We start from the raw sequence: 15,103 nt of genomic DNA, 5'->3' as shown, positions 1-15,103 counted from the left end.
GCCTTATTTTGTGCTTAACTTATGTGTCAAAAAGCATATGACCTTGTTTCTGATAGAATTTAAAATTTTTTTATTTATATTTTTCTTCTAGTAATCTTGGAATGGATGTCTGGGATTCTGATGAAGATGTAAATCCCCCTTCTAATTCTTTGGAAGAACCTGGAGATTGGTCCCCAAATGAAGACTTTCATGGGTAAAAGTAACATGATTGTAGATGAATATTTTATGAAAGTTCAGATACATATTAATAGTGGTAGAGTAGGGGGAAAAATCCACAGGACTGGCAATCAGGAAGTCTGCATTCAAATCTTGATTCTGCCACTTATAGGTAATATAGAGCCAGTGACATAACCTTTTCAGGCCAGTGTTGTTTAATTTATAACATAAAACATTGGACAAGATCAGTTAGCTCTTCTTAAGTTGTATTCTAAGGAGATAGGTAACTAGTATTTTATGAGGTATTATTAGTTTTACAGGAATAAAAAGTGTTAAATAAATTTTGGAAATGCAAGCTGATGTCACCATGAACACTAGCTTATTAAAAGCCCTTAGAACTCCTGAAGTAAAGACATTTATTAAATTTTTTTTTAAAGATTTTATTTATTTATTTGAGAGAGAGAGAGAGAGAAACAGCATGAGAGGGGAGAGGGTCAGAGGGAGAAGCAGGCTCCCCGCTGAGCCGGGAGCCTGATGTGGGACTTGATCCCAGGACTCCGGGATCATGACCTGAGCCGAAGGCAGTCGCTTAACCAACTGAGCCACCCAGGCGCCCCAACATTTATTAAATTTTATTGAACCCAACATTTCCCTAACTTATTCAAGCACAAAACTGTTTTTTTCCCCCTGACAGAACAAGCATTAACATGATATGGGAAACTAATATTCTCCAAGCTATTTGGCAAATATTGAACTAGGTGATCTCTGTGATCCCCTCAAAGTTTAAAATGCTATGATTCTAAGTAATAATTTGTATTTATTCTACCACTATATCAGAAAGTAGATTAAGGTTATCAAATGGTACTAGAACTTCTTCTCTGACTTACATATCTACATATATATCTGTGTGTGTGTATCTTTATAAACTGATAGGAGAGAATTTAACAATTATCTTAAAATCTTTTTTTCTCTTTAAAAAAATTAGACTTCTCTGTTGTTAGCATTTTTCTCTATAAACTAATCACAGGATACACAATACTATTTTAAATCAAGAGGAATATTTGGTACTTGTATTTTTAACCTGAAATATTATGTAGCAATAAATTGAAATGCTCTGTGAACTGACTTAATACAAGCTAGACTAGACAATATTCTCCTGTTCTCCTACTTTTTCTTCTAGCTTCAAATCTCACCCCAAAACATGAAGCATTTTGCCACCTGAGTGGTACTGCTTTTTCTCTCCGCCCCCACCCGCCAAGAAGGAGTCCTTACTTGAGCAGGGCCAGGCCCTTTGTTAGTTGTTGGCTAACATCACAGGATGTGTATGAACCACATGATGGGCTGTACAGAGCTCTTCCGCTTACCAGGGCAATTCTTGTCTGCTCTGACATAGGCTCCTACTGCATGTAATGTCTGTACCCCCATTCCAAGGAAGCATTTGTTTATCTTCAATGAATAAAATCCTTGTGAAAGTCTCTCAGACTTTGGTGCCAGAAATTTTGTTTTCAGACATTGAGGGGTTTCATTGTTTATTTTTGTTTAGGTTATGTTTTGTTTTTATGAAACTTTCCTTGTTGCTAGGAAACAAAGTTCTAGCTTTGTAGTCAATTATAGTATCTCATCTTGGTTTTTAAATAGTTATTTCTATTCTACATGCTGTCTGTTCCTCTTTTCAACTCTTTCAAATTGGTGTGTTTTTTATGTTATAGAAGTTTGGCAGTTCCTTATGAAACTAAAAATGGATTTAGCATACAACCCAGCATTTGCACTCGAGCATTTATCCCAGAGAACTGAAAACTTGTTCACACAGAAGTAACATGAATGCTCATAGCAGCTTTATTTATAAAAGTAAAAAGCTGGAAGTAGCCAAAATGTATTATTTATACCACATTATTTTATATTATAAACTCCATTAATAGTTTTTAGGAGTAATTACATAAAAATCAATATATGTTTTTTACTTCTTCTGACATGAAGTCAGTACAATAATCCAGCATGTCATCAGCCATATTTGTAAGATTACTTGTTTAACCCTTCAGACAGATTATGATAAAAGTGATCTGGTTATAACATTCCTCTAAATGAAAAGGTGCTGTGAAATGAGTTGTGCTGTAGTTTTTAGGGGAAAAAATTACTCTTTAGTACCAACACACTTTTGTTTGGAAATTTACAAGTTAATAGTTGCAGGAGAGAGTTTGGGGCTCATAAGCACAAACAAAGGAGAAAAATGAAAATGTGGCACAATTCAGTTCAGGGGACATCACAACAATTTATGTCCTGTTGAACTGAACAAAGGGAGATTTTGCTAATGGCATAGCATTTTATCCTTTATTGTTCAAATACTTAGGATTTATAGCATATTTTCCCCCCAGCAGGACTGGGAAAAGGTCAAGGCTTCTTAATGACCAGCACCCTCGAAATGATGTACAGATAAAGGATTATGATTATGTCAACAATGGACCTGCCCAGAAGCATGGGGATTTTTATAAACACCAGTGTAGTGACAGCATGCCAGAAAAGAGACACCTGAGAAATTGGGATTTGGGTAACAAAGGACCAGGACCAAGATGTTCATTCTTTGCTAATCACCAGTGTTATGATGTCTTCCAAGAGGAAACTGATTTCAGTAACAAGATACATGGAACAAGACCAAGACCATTTCATGATCACCAGCCTCACAGTGACTGCCATGAACCAGATGCTGGAGATGATTTTGATTTTGTTAGCAAAGTTGGTGGACAAAGGAGACATTCCATTCAGAGATATCAGGCCTATAGTAACTGTCGCGAACCATTTCCATCAAAAGATTTTGGTTTTATTAACAGAAGCTGGGGACAAAAACGACGACCTTTCTATAACCACTGTGAGTACCCACTTCATGGTGATTTTCAGGACCAGTTACTTGTACAAAGTTCTCATTTTCTCAACAGAAGTGGTGGTTTTCAAAGGCAAAAACCTTCCCACCAGGACTATTTTCATGATGAAATGAATTTGGAAGATTTAGAATATACTGATGAAGTATCAGCGCACACACGAGGATCTCTACATGATCATTCCAACAATGATTTCTCAGAGAAAATGTCATTGAAAAAATATGTTAATAGAGGTCATGGACAAAGACTACCACCTTTTCCAAAGTTTCAGAAACAAAGGCAATTAAGTAATTTTGATTTCAACAGTGGAACAGGACCATGGCAAATATCTTCCTGTAATCACCCACCTCATGATCCACAAGAACAGATTCTATTGGAAGACTTGGATTTTGAACAGGAAACATCCTTGCAAAGGCCACAATCTTTTCAGGACTCCCCACTTCCTAATAATATAAATCCTGATTGGCATTTAGATAAGTGAGTCATTTTATTTTGCACAGTAAGGAACAGTACTTTTTACTCCAACAAAACACTCAGACTTCTTTCAAATTAGGTATTTGTATAAAAGTGGTATAAATTGTCACCCAAAGCTAAAATTCAGATTTATTCTTTTATAGATTCAGTTTATAATCAAGGTTTATTTCTGATGCTGTGAATTATAAATTTACCTTTATTTCCCAAGATTGCAGTAAATATACAAATTAGATTTAAATGGTTTAACCCTTCACTGTAAGCTGGTAGTAAAAAAACAGATTTTTCACAGAAATACCATGACTTTTAGATAAGGATTTTTAAACATGGGTTTAAACTGTGTGGGTTCACTTATATGTGGATGTTTTATGGTATAATACTGTAAATGTATTTTCTCTTACGATTTTGAATAACATTTTCTTTTCTCTAGCTTATCGTAAGAACACAGTATATAACACATATAGCATAAGACCACATGTTAATCAACTGTTTATGTTACCAGTAAGGCTTCTGGTAAACAGTAGGCTGTTAGTAGTTAAGTTTTGGGGAAGTCAGAAGTTACACGTGCATTTTCGACTACACAGGGATCAGCGCCCCTAACCTCCAGATTGTTCAAGGGTCAACTGTATTCCTTTTAGATGTGCTACAAATTATTTTTTCTTTAATTTTAATTCTAGTATGGTTAACATACAGTGTTAAATTAGTTTCAGGTGTACAATAAAGTGATTCAGCAATTCTCTATATTACTCAGTATATTACCCTCACCACTGTGAGGCTGGTGATCATGAAATGGTCTCGGTCTTGTTCCATGTATCTTGTTATTGAAATCTGTTTCCTCTTGTAATATACTGAGTAATATACAGGAATATACAATATACAGGAATATATAATTCTCTATATTCCTGTATATTACTCTTAACCTGCTCATCAGGTTTAAGTTTAGTACTTTTAATCCCCATCACCGATTTCACCCGTACCCTACCCACCTCCCCTCTGGTAACCATCAGTTTGTTCTGTTTTTTGGTTTGTCTTTGTTTGCTACAAAGTATTTTTTCATATACATGCACCAGTAGTCCTCTCTCTGCCACGCAGTAATCGTCTCTTGGTGCCGTTAGATGGGAGCGTCGTCAGGAGAGCAGGGAGCACAGTGACCCTGAAGCACAAGGCAGGAAGGAGAGACGGGGAGCCTGACATCCGAAAGGGAAAGAACAAGATAAGAAAGCGAGAAAAAGGGATAGAAATAAAAAGCCAAGCCAGGAAAAGAGAGCAGTGTGCTGGGATGGAGAATAAGGCCGTAGAAAAGGGGAAAGGTTTGAGAAAGGAGATGAAGACTAGAAAATTATGTGCCTGCCCTTTCAATTCAGAATGTTTCCTCCAATTGTACAACATTATTCTACATGTACCTGGAGAGATGTGAATTTCCACCTGTGGGCTGTGGGCTATCCTGGTTTTCTTTAGAAATTTTTCTTTTTTTCTCTCCTGCCTTCCTCACTTTCCTCACGTCACAGAGCCTGAGGAAATGCTGATTTAGCCGCGAAACCATCCTTTTCAGTCCTATCCCTGATTGCTACCAGTGATATGTAAACACGTTAGAAAACACGCATTTCATGAAGCCACATATATGCAGAGTTTATATACCACCTCTGCACATCCTGGCCACTGCCTCTGGAAATGACTGTCACTGTCTCCCTTGTGGTTTGGGGGTTGCAAAACCAGTTAATCAGTTCATCTGCACGGTTACCAGTGACTACCAGCTAAGCTAAAAATTTGTTTCATTTCCTTTATAATAACTTTGCTCTATTCCATGATTATCAGTCTATACCTAACCCCAGCCCACTGTCTTCCACTGGACAAGATAAAAGACAAGATTGGTCGATAGAAATCTCTCACTCCCCTTAGGATAGCTTCTCTAATACTGATGATGGGTTAGGAGGATTATAGTATTCAAAAGAGGGCATGTAAAAGAAAAGGCCTTTGTTAGGCTTACTTTTTTTTCCCATCTTGTCACTTAGTACCAAAGTTGGGGTCAGGATTATAAGCATCCTCTGTGAAAGAATATAAGTTTCAGTATAAAAGGATATTCCATACTGATTTATGTTAAACTACTCAACAGAAATCCAATTGGAGTTTTTGTTTTAAATTACATAGTTTTTCTTAGTTTCCTAACTTCTTCAGCTGTTAACAGGATTAAAATGGCTCGAAGGTATTCTGATCAAATGGAGAGACCTAAAGGGAAAATTGAGATAGACCAAAAGAGACCTTGATTTGAGGGGAAAAAGGGGCAGATGACAGCCAAGACAAGATTCCACCTGCCCTCTTCTTTCCACTTACCCACTACTGACAGGCCCAAGTATAACATAGTATATTAGCAACTTGGAGAAGAAGGGACTGTAGTAGGAAAAAAATAAGAGTTCTTTACAAACACTATCAAATATTTACATTAAAAATGCTAGAATTATCCCACAAATGTATATTTTAGTAGAGGTTAATTGAAAGATTTTAGGTTTAAACATATGAAAAGCAAAACAACAATTTAAAACAGGTGAGTCATTAGCTTTCAGGTTCTCAGTGTCAGAGAAATATTCTAAAAGAGACTATAAGTTACATAACCCACTGATTTGCTGCTACACCCAAATGATTCTGCTAATCTCTCTAACTTCATAATATAAAAAGGAACAGGCAAATATAGCTGCTGTGGTCCTAATTCTCTCTGCAGGGTGAAGAGGGGCCTACCTCCTTTCATGTGAGGTGCATTCTTTCATGCATTTAAGGACCGGAGCCCTCTGTTTACTTTTACCGTGTTGCATCATGCAGGGATTCTGCCCCCCTTCACCATTTGACTATTGGTAAAAGGGTACACTCACTTCTTTTAGCACAGTGTCCCCCATAAAGTTTGAATCCTGTTCTGTGATTATAATTAACACTTGTTTCTCAACACTGGCAAAGTGATGACAAGAGTTGAATGAAGTTCTGTAATGGGCACATGGATGTGTATTATCCTACTGTTGTTTATGTTTGAAAACTAATAATAAAAAATTAAAAATAACTTTGTTATATTATTAGACTGGTATATCCAGAAGATGATCGAAGAACACATTCTTCACATGGATTTAACTGCAGGAGACAGAGCACATTCTTCACAGGAACTTCCATCTTCATGTGTATTCCAAGAACATGATTCAATTGACTATTGTAGAGGCAGATATCCAAGAGATACGGAACAGCACAAGAGGTCATATTTTTAAGCTACTGCTTATAATTATAGTATGCCTGTCAATTGCAGAGCTGTAGAGCATTATGACTTAGCTTTAGAAAAAACTGCAAATGGTGCTGAGTAGTTCACTTTAAATACTGCCCACCACTTATCTATATTTGCCCCCTTTGCATTATTACTGGGCCAAAAATAATTTCATAATAAGTTGCATGTCAAAAGGCAACCTATGTTATTACAAAATTAGCCATCTACATCTTTCAATTTTTTGTAAGAGTATAAATATAAGGAAACTATAATGTGGAATATATATAATTATTGCTTTTTCAGATTTATTGAAGCTCTATTTTTAGTTATATATGCTAATGAATTGCATTTCTGGTTGCAAACTATAAAACATAATTTCCTTATGATTTTTTTTATTCCTTTTATAAGTACTTTTTGTATGCGTATAGCAAGAGATTAGAGCTTCCACCTAGTTGGTTAAGCTACAAAATCATAGAGTTCAAAAACCCATCAGAACTAAATTTTTAAGTCAATAACTCTTTTATCCCTGGTAGTGACAGGAGAAGGAAAAATCCATCATAGATAGAATAAGAAACCACCTGAGCTTCATAGAATTTTTAAAGTTTCCACGTAGGCTTGCATTATGGATCACCTACCAGCTCTTTCCCATGGATTTCTACCAAAAGCACAGGGGTAATACCCTGGCAGAAGAGCTGGGAGAAATCCCTGCAAGGCCCACCAGATCGTCACTGAGTGCTAGGCAGTGGCTCCCTAAAGGTAGACAGAAATCTCCTGAGGCACAGAAAACTGACAAAAAAAGAAACCCTTGAGGAATGATGTGTAAGAGAAAGAGGAAAGAGGAAGCTTTGTAAATTGCCCCTGAGCTGGCCACTGGAACAGGCTGCCAAATGACATATGGCAGTCAGGCGGAAGATGACCACTTACCTGAGAGCCAGTGGAAGGAACTCCATGGGATGCTTAAGTAATCTAGGCCTTTGATACTCAAAGTGTGCCTGGACAGCAGCACTGGCATTACCAGGCCGCCTGTTGGGAATGGGGATCCTCAGCCTCACCCCAGACCTACTGAATCATTTTTTATTAATTAAAATTAATTTCTGTTTCAACAAGATTCCTAGGTGAGTTACATACACATTAAATTTTGATAAGCATGACCATTTTTTAAAAGATTTTACTTATTTGAGAGAGAGAGCGAGAGCAGGAACACAAGCAGGGGGGGTGGGAGAGGGAGAAGCAGGCTTTCCGCTGAGCAGGGAGCCCGATGCAGGGCTCAATCCCAGGACCCTGAGATCATGATCTGCGCCGAAGGCATATACTTAACCCACTGAGCCACCCGGGTGCTCTGATAAGCATGACCTTTTAAGGTAGATTCTTATCCTTAAAATTCTAATTAAATAATATGTGTGATCAAGTGCTGTGTGGTGAACTATACAGAAATTAATGCATGGTCCAAGAAGGAAACATTCAATGTAGGTAATGCAAGGAGGTATCATTGAGGACCCAGGATTTGAGCTGGTCCTGAAGAGCTGGAGGAAGATATAGGTCATGTCAAGAGATAATGAAATAAGTACACCAAAGTAGAAATAGTGGTATGGACCAGCCTTCCTGCAGTGGAGAGGGAGATTAACTAGGACTATTACCTTAGTTCCTGCTAAAATACCCCATGAGGCCAACTTTTCAGAAAGAAATAAGTCACTTACCTTTCTCTGAGGATCTTAAGCCAGACATGGAAGAGAAGGGTCTGAGGTCTAATGCAGGCCTAGGCCAAGGGCTGCAATAGCACAGGGAAGCAGCAGTTTATTCTGACTTGGAGGTGTGAACAAGGCTTCACTACAGGCATTTGAGCTGAGGTAGAGTAGGGCAAAGGTGTTCTAAGTTGAGCAAATAACCTGAACAGTGTTGGGTGAAGAAGCAGTCTACCCTGTCTGGAGTGTAGGTAACATCAGAGGGGTGGAGTGGGATGAAGCCTGGAGAGAGCTTTACAGGCATGGCTCAAAATGCTTAAATGTTGGGCACCTGGGTGGCTCAGATGGTTAAGCGTCTGCCTTCGGCTCAGGTCATGATCCCAGGGTCCTGGGATCGAGTCCCGCATCGGGCTCTCTGCTCAGCGGGGAGCCTGCTTCTCCCTCTGCTTCTCTCTCTCTCTCTCCCTCTGTCTCTCATGAATGGATAAATAAAATCTTAAAAAAAAACAAACTTAAATGTCTCTTGGAAAGTTTGACCTTATTTTGTAGGCAATGGAAAGCCACTGGTAATTTTAGTTAGGGGGCAATGTGATAAAGCCTGCATTTTTTTTTTAAGATTTTATTTATTTATTTGAGAGAGAGCAGAGGGAGAGGGACAAGCAGACTCTGCACTGAGCATGGAGCCTGATGCAGGGGCTCCATCTCACAACCCTGGGATCATGACCTGAGCCGAAATTAAGAATTGGATGTTTAATGGACTGGGAGCCACCCAGGTGCCCTAAAGCCCGTTTTTTATAAAGCTTATTCTGGCATTAATAGATTGGAGACAAAACCACCATTCCTGGTGGCAGGTCTTATTGGGGTGATAATGATAAGACTGGAAAGGGGAATCAAAATGAAAACTGTTGCAAAGGCAAAATACACAGGTGCTATTGATGAAGTTGATGAAGTCCTGGTTACTTGACACAGTGGTGTCGTTAAGGCGGGGCAGGTTTAAGAGGAAAAATAGAGTTTGGTTTTGGTCATTCTAAATACACAGTGTTCCCCATCTAGCTCCCAGGGTTGCCTCGCCTTTCTTCTTAGAACTTCATTATAAGGAGTGAGGCTGTTTCTTAGGTGACCGTATCTCATTTGTCATTGATCCGTGTTCTCTGGTGAGCTTTGCTATTCACTATACATTCAACAGGGATATAAAAACAAAAAGTCAACTCAGGTGTTGATGAGGGTGATGCCATCACTGTATCAATTTAAATTTAGACATTTATTTAAAATAGATAAACGCAAAAGGCATAGCAATGCTTCTATCACATGTACAGTCTTAAATACCACTTTCCTAGAGAAGGTTCATGGAGATACTCCTTCCCCCATTAAAAAATCCATTCTCCCTGTGATAAAACCAAATGTACTCAGTTGTATTAGATTCATGTACACATAAAAACTTGGGTAGTTAACTACACATTGTCCTAAACACATAAAATAATTTAAACAGATCTATGTTCTCTTAGGAAATCCAGAATAGAGAGGCTTTTTTAGAATATGAGGCTAATTTGCGAGCTGCTACAGCATCCTGATGAAGGCTGTGGAAAGAAGTTGAAGACTGATGGCATCTTGGAAGTAATGACATTTTTAAAAAAGAATATTCCTTGGCAAGATAAGTGGACTGTAATTGATAGAAAACACCCTTTATGTTTTAGTTAATGAGACACTGTGGTAGGTTCAATCACTGTGCCCATTGTTTCACTCCTCTTCTGTATTAGAATGAGTCATCCATGTCCTTTGCCATATGACCTAGCCACTCCTTCCAGTATTTCTCCAACTTGCTAATTGTTGGGCTTGTTCATATGACTTATTTTGGTCAGTAGAATGTAGATGAGAGTGACAGGGGCCTGTCCTGGCCAAGGCTGTTAGAGGCATCCTGTTCCATCTTCCTCTCTGGTGTCCTTGCCATTCGTTTTTTGTAAGAGATACAAGATACAGGAGCAGGCCTGAACCACACCTACTGCCTGAAGGAGCACTACCCAGCTGATGCAGATCCATGAACACGAAAAAGTTGATTGTGGTAAGCCACTGAAACTCTAAGGTTATTATAATAAGTTTAAAAGATAAAACTCACACAAACTGAAAAGAAATATGGTTAGTGAGCACAACTAACCATAAGCAACTGTCCTATTCTAACAAGATAGCAACTATTAGAATCTGAATCAGAGAGGGACCAGACCAGTCTGGGTGAAATTCAGCTCATCTTTCAAACTGACAATAAATGAGAATATATTTTAATAGTAATTTTAATATAACAATATGGTAATCTTTGTGAGCTATTAAGAAACATTTATTTTAATATTCAAATTTACAATTTGACTATAGAATATAATCATCAAAATTATCTTGTATCATCTTTGAATCCAGATTGCATTTTCCAAAGGTCTTTCAGCAGGCGTCTTGGCCTGAATAACAGGCATCTCTGCCTTCACAAAAAAGGCAACAAAATCTGAGGAGTAAAGTGAAATTCAGAGCTGAGATCTTAAAGAAGAATAATGTCTAAGAATATTTTAACTTCATATATAATAAATAATAGCAAGATGTTACAGTATCTATAGCTGTTTTTTTTTAATTTCCCCTCAATAGAAAGACAAAATATTGCCTGTCTTTTTAGCTTTGAATGTATTTTTAGACACATGCTGTCCAATGTAGTAGTGACTAGTCATACATGGCTCTCCATCACTTGCAGTGTAGCTAGTCCTGATTAAGATGTGCTGTAACTGCAATATATGCAACAGCTTTCAAAACTTAATATGAAAAGCAAATATTAATAGTTTTTATGTAAACTACATGTTGAAATGATAATACCTTGGATATACTCACTTTTTTTTAAAGATATTTTTTATTTATTTGACAGAGAGATAGCACAAGTAGGCAGAGTGGCAGGCAGAGGGAAAGGGAGAAGCAGGCCCCCAGCTGAGCAGGGAACCTGATGCAGGGCTCGATCCCAGGACCCTGGGATCATGACCTGAGCTGAAGGCAGCCGCTTAACCGACTGAGCTACCCGGGTGTCCCAGATATAGTCACTTTCTTAAACTCTTCTTAGTTCTCTGGTTTGATTGCACCTTCTTTTACTTGTTGACTGATACAACATTAGAATGAAGTATACTTTTTTTTAAGATTTTATTTAAAGAGTGAGTGAGAGAGAGAGCGTGAGCACGAGTGGGGTGGGGTGGGGCACAGGGAGAGGGAGAAGCAGACTCCCTGCTGATCCCAGGACCCTGAGATCATGACCTGAGCCAAAGGCAGATGCTTAACCGACTGAGCCACCCAGACGCCCCAGAATGAAGTACTTTTAAAAACTTTTATTTATATTACATTTTATATTTCTTATTAAGAATTGGGTAAAGTGAAAATTCTCTCTCTCTCTCTCTCTCTCTCACACACACACACACACACACACACACATACACAGCCTACTCAAGTAACTTCATTCTTTTGTCTACAGAAGTAACCATTTCTGATGTTTTCCCCTTATGGGTTCATAGAAAAAAGTTACCCACCTTCTAAAGGAATGGTAGAACCAAGTTTAGGTGAATGGCTGGGAAGGAATGGTAATCATTTATAACCAGTGGCCAATTCAATATTAAAATCAGTTGACAGTGACCCATTTTATTTGGCCCTTCTCATCTAGAATGGCTGAAAGCAGATTCCTGAATCTGACACAAAACCATATTTCCCTCCAAAGGAAATGAGATTAGGTTGTGCCAGCTGATCATCTCCATGAGTTGAGACTTAAAACAAGTGGAATTTGACTCCCAAATACCTTAATGGATTTTTTTTTTTTGGACCCAGGCTGCAAGACAAAAATGGAATAAGAAAAGGTTTCAGTTTATTGAAGGAAACTGGTGAATTCTAATTCTAACTTCCTGAGGGGCAGTGTTTAGAAAAGACAAAACAATAAACTTGGGGCAAAAGACATGAATTTGCATATCTACTCTATCATCTATTAGTTTGTGTGACCCTCATTCATAAAATGGAAATAGTACTTACACCCTCATGGGGTTTTATTAGAATAGAGAATGTGCATGACAGTGCTTTGTATACGTAGGCATAAGGAAGAAGGAAGCTGCCGTTGGCTCTATTTTATGACCTTTTATTTTCATTTTTATTTGATGCAGAATTGCTGTGCAGGGAGCAAGCATTATAATTAAGAAGCCAGGAATATGGGGAAATCCTTGATTAGCATCATACTCCATGTACGTTACCATAGTATGTGAACAGAATATCAGTGTTGCCATGACAGCCTTTGTGGACTTAAAGCAATATTAAATCACTAAGTCCATCAGGGAACAGGTCATCTGTCTACTTCCCTCTCTCTCATGGCCTGTATTCATACAGAGTTAAGTGTGTGCTTAGAAGTTACAAGGAGACAGTCTAGTATATTTGGGAAAGAAAATAATGGTTAAGTGCATTGCAGGCTTTCAGGTCAGCGACTTGGGCAAGTGAATTAACCTCTCTGAGCCTCAGTTTCTGGTTCTATGAAGTGGGAAGGGTAGTAGCTCCCTTCAGACTGTTGTGAGGATTAAATGAGAAAATGAATGTAATGCACTTGAGCACAGAGCACGGGACACAACAAATGCTCAATAAATACTAAGTGTAACAATATAACCACTAGCACTAGCAGAAAGAGTTTAAACATGTTCAAACTTGGCTTTGGGTTCCTAATCCAAGTACAACAAGTTCAACTGTGAGTAGCAGAAAAGAAAAACTTCCTGCCCACAGCTTTATAAGCTTGTATTCACCTTGATATTGTAAAAAATGACTTGGTTATTCAAGAGTGTTAGGACATTTGGCTTCCAGTTCGTGGGAAAGCTTTTCTTTCCTCACCCCAGTCCCACCCTACATCAATCAGCTCAGCAGTCTGTCCCCAGATCCAGAGATGGGGAGCTTGGGACAACTTTGGAGTGACACATCACCACTCCACCTGCTCACAGCAATCATTAAAGGAAGACAGTATAGGGTCTCTTCATGTTTCTGTGACAAGGTCCATAGCTGCTGCTTCTCCCACCAAATAGTCCATGGAATAAGTAAATAGAGCCCATACTTGTGCGACAGGGGTGGCAAGCACACTTTCAGATCTGGTTCCCGGCACACTTTGATGAGCAAATACCATGACAGTGGAAAGGCGTGTTGTAGCTCTCCCACTACATTAAACCCTGGGACAAAAAGATATGGCATGGCTTTAAAACTCAAGGGGCATCTTTGTGGTACAACTGATGAGCATATTTGGCTGTTAACTGGAAGTTTGGTGGTTTGAAACTACCCAGGGATGGTCTTGCCTCCAGCTAATTTCTTGGTGGGGAAAATATTCCAGAATTAGACGGTCGTGATGGTTGCATAACACTGCGAAGATGCGAAAGGTGGCTGAATTGTACACATTAAAATGGTGGACTTTATGTTATATATGTATGACTACAATAAAAATAAAACCCCAATAGATGCACTGAAGGATGCATTTTCCAAACTCTTCATTGTAATTGTATTTTTCTTCCTGACATGTATACCTACCATGTAGTATGCCCTGATAGCTGAATGCCTATATGTTACATTAGCTTTAAAAAAAAATCTCTGGTCTGAGGGGGGGGGTGTCCCACTCCATAGCATTTTGGCACCACTGAGGAATATATAACTAATCCACATCCCTGTTTTGGATTGGATTGAGTATCGTATAAACGATACAAGCACATAAGTTCCCTTGCAAGACTCTTTGGCCCTAGCACATATTTGTCTAGTCTAGAAAATACTCCTGTGCAAACAGCAGGATGGGAATGAGATGTGTGTCTGCCTTCTCCAATGGCATTGTATGGCATTCTTAATAAATGGGCAATAGGAGAAAGAAAGGGTCTAAGTACAACTGAACCAGTTCCTGAGATCTTTTAGGCAGCACAACTTGCCAGTGCAGGACTCAGGACTCTGAGTTCTTCGGGACAAAGTCATGGTTGTTTTTTTATAAAGCAGAGATCATGAAAAGTAACAGGTCTTTAAGACCTACACAAGCACAGAGTACAAAAGAGAAACGGGGAGTTGAGGACTCACAAAAGAGACGATGTCTTCTGGGTAGTCCTTGAGGCAGAAGGTGGTGAATACCTTCCATGGAAAGGCTTCAGCAAAAGCCATGGAAGCTTCATGCTGGTCAAGACTGGCCTTGGTGAGCAAGGAAGGATGATCTTGTACACCACTGTGGAGGAAAGTGCTCCATGGGCAAGTTTTTTTCTCACTCTAGCCAGCAGATTTCAGCTGCTCCTGCTATACCATGTCTTTCCAGAAATATGAAGGCTTGTGAAAGATAAACAAACCAACAATGGCCACTGCAACCAGGATCAGGGAGAAGAGGACCATGAGGAAGACATAGGTGGAGTGGGAGAGAGGTGTGGACAACGGCTGCTCAGCTGGGATCATGTTGGTCAGGTTCAGCATGTAGCCCAGAGTCCACCCGACATTGCTGCTCTGGATCTGCAAACAGTGGGGAGAGGCTGTTGTTTCTGGTTTGAAGATGAAATGAGCTTTCATGCAATCGCATCCATAACACTGAGCAACAGGAGGTGGAGAGCACCACGTTCAGTTCTCTAACTGCATTACTTCTACATTCTAAGCTGGGAATATGGTTGTGGGGAAAATGGAGCACAAGCGAGTGATGAGGG

At 39.0% G+C, this 15,103-nt stretch overlaps 2 protein-coding genes across 12 annotated transcripts in view; one reads left to right on the top strand and one right to left on the bottom strand.

Annotated features, from left to right (window-relative positions):
* LOC113923847 overlaps window positions 1-6,497 on the top strand; it is a 51,789-nt gene extending 45,292 nt beyond the window's left edge. For 2 of the 3 annotated variants that reach the window (XM_027597023.2, XM_027597021.2), the window contains exons 8-9: window positions 92-193; window positions 2,529-6,497. In XM_027597023.2, the coding sequence (XP_027452824.1) occupies window positions 92-193; window positions 2,529-3,510 (1,084 nt within the window). In that variant the 3' untranslated portion in view covers window positions 3,511-6,497. The remainder of the gene's footprint in view (window positions 1-91; window positions 194-2,528) is intronic. The other variant, XM_027597022.2, reaches the window with a different exon arrangement.
* A 3,188-nt stretch (window positions 6,498-9,685) lies between these two features.
* The window catches only part of ENTPD1 (ectonucleoside triphosphate diphosphohydrolase 1), a 133,415-nt gene continuing 127,997 nt past the window's right edge, over window positions 9,686-15,103 (bottom strand). For 6 of the 9 annotated variants that reach the window (XM_027594527.2, XM_027594495.2, XM_027594535.2 and 3 more), the window contains one exon: window positions 11,788-14,915. In XM_027594527.2, coding sequence (XP_027450328.1) covers window positions 14,709-14,915 — 207 coding nt within the window. In that variant the 3' untranslated portion in view covers window positions 11,788-14,708. Of the gene's footprint in view, window positions 10,909-11,787; window positions 14,916-15,103 lie in introns of those variants that run through there. The other 3 variants (XR_003519965.2, XR_003519966.2, XR_003519967.2) reach the window with 3 other exon arrangements.

This window comes from Zalophus californianus, chromosome 15, assembly GCF_009762305.2.
Source record: "Zalophus californianus isolate mZalCal1 chromosome 15, mZalCal1.pri.v2, whole genome shotgun sequence".
Taxonomy (NCBI): domain Eukaryota; kingdom Metazoa; phylum Chordata; class Mammalia; order Carnivora; family Otariidae; genus Zalophus; species Zalophus californianus.
Note: the sequence above shows the minus strand (reverse complement) of the source record. Positions and strands in the feature narration are given on the sequence as shown.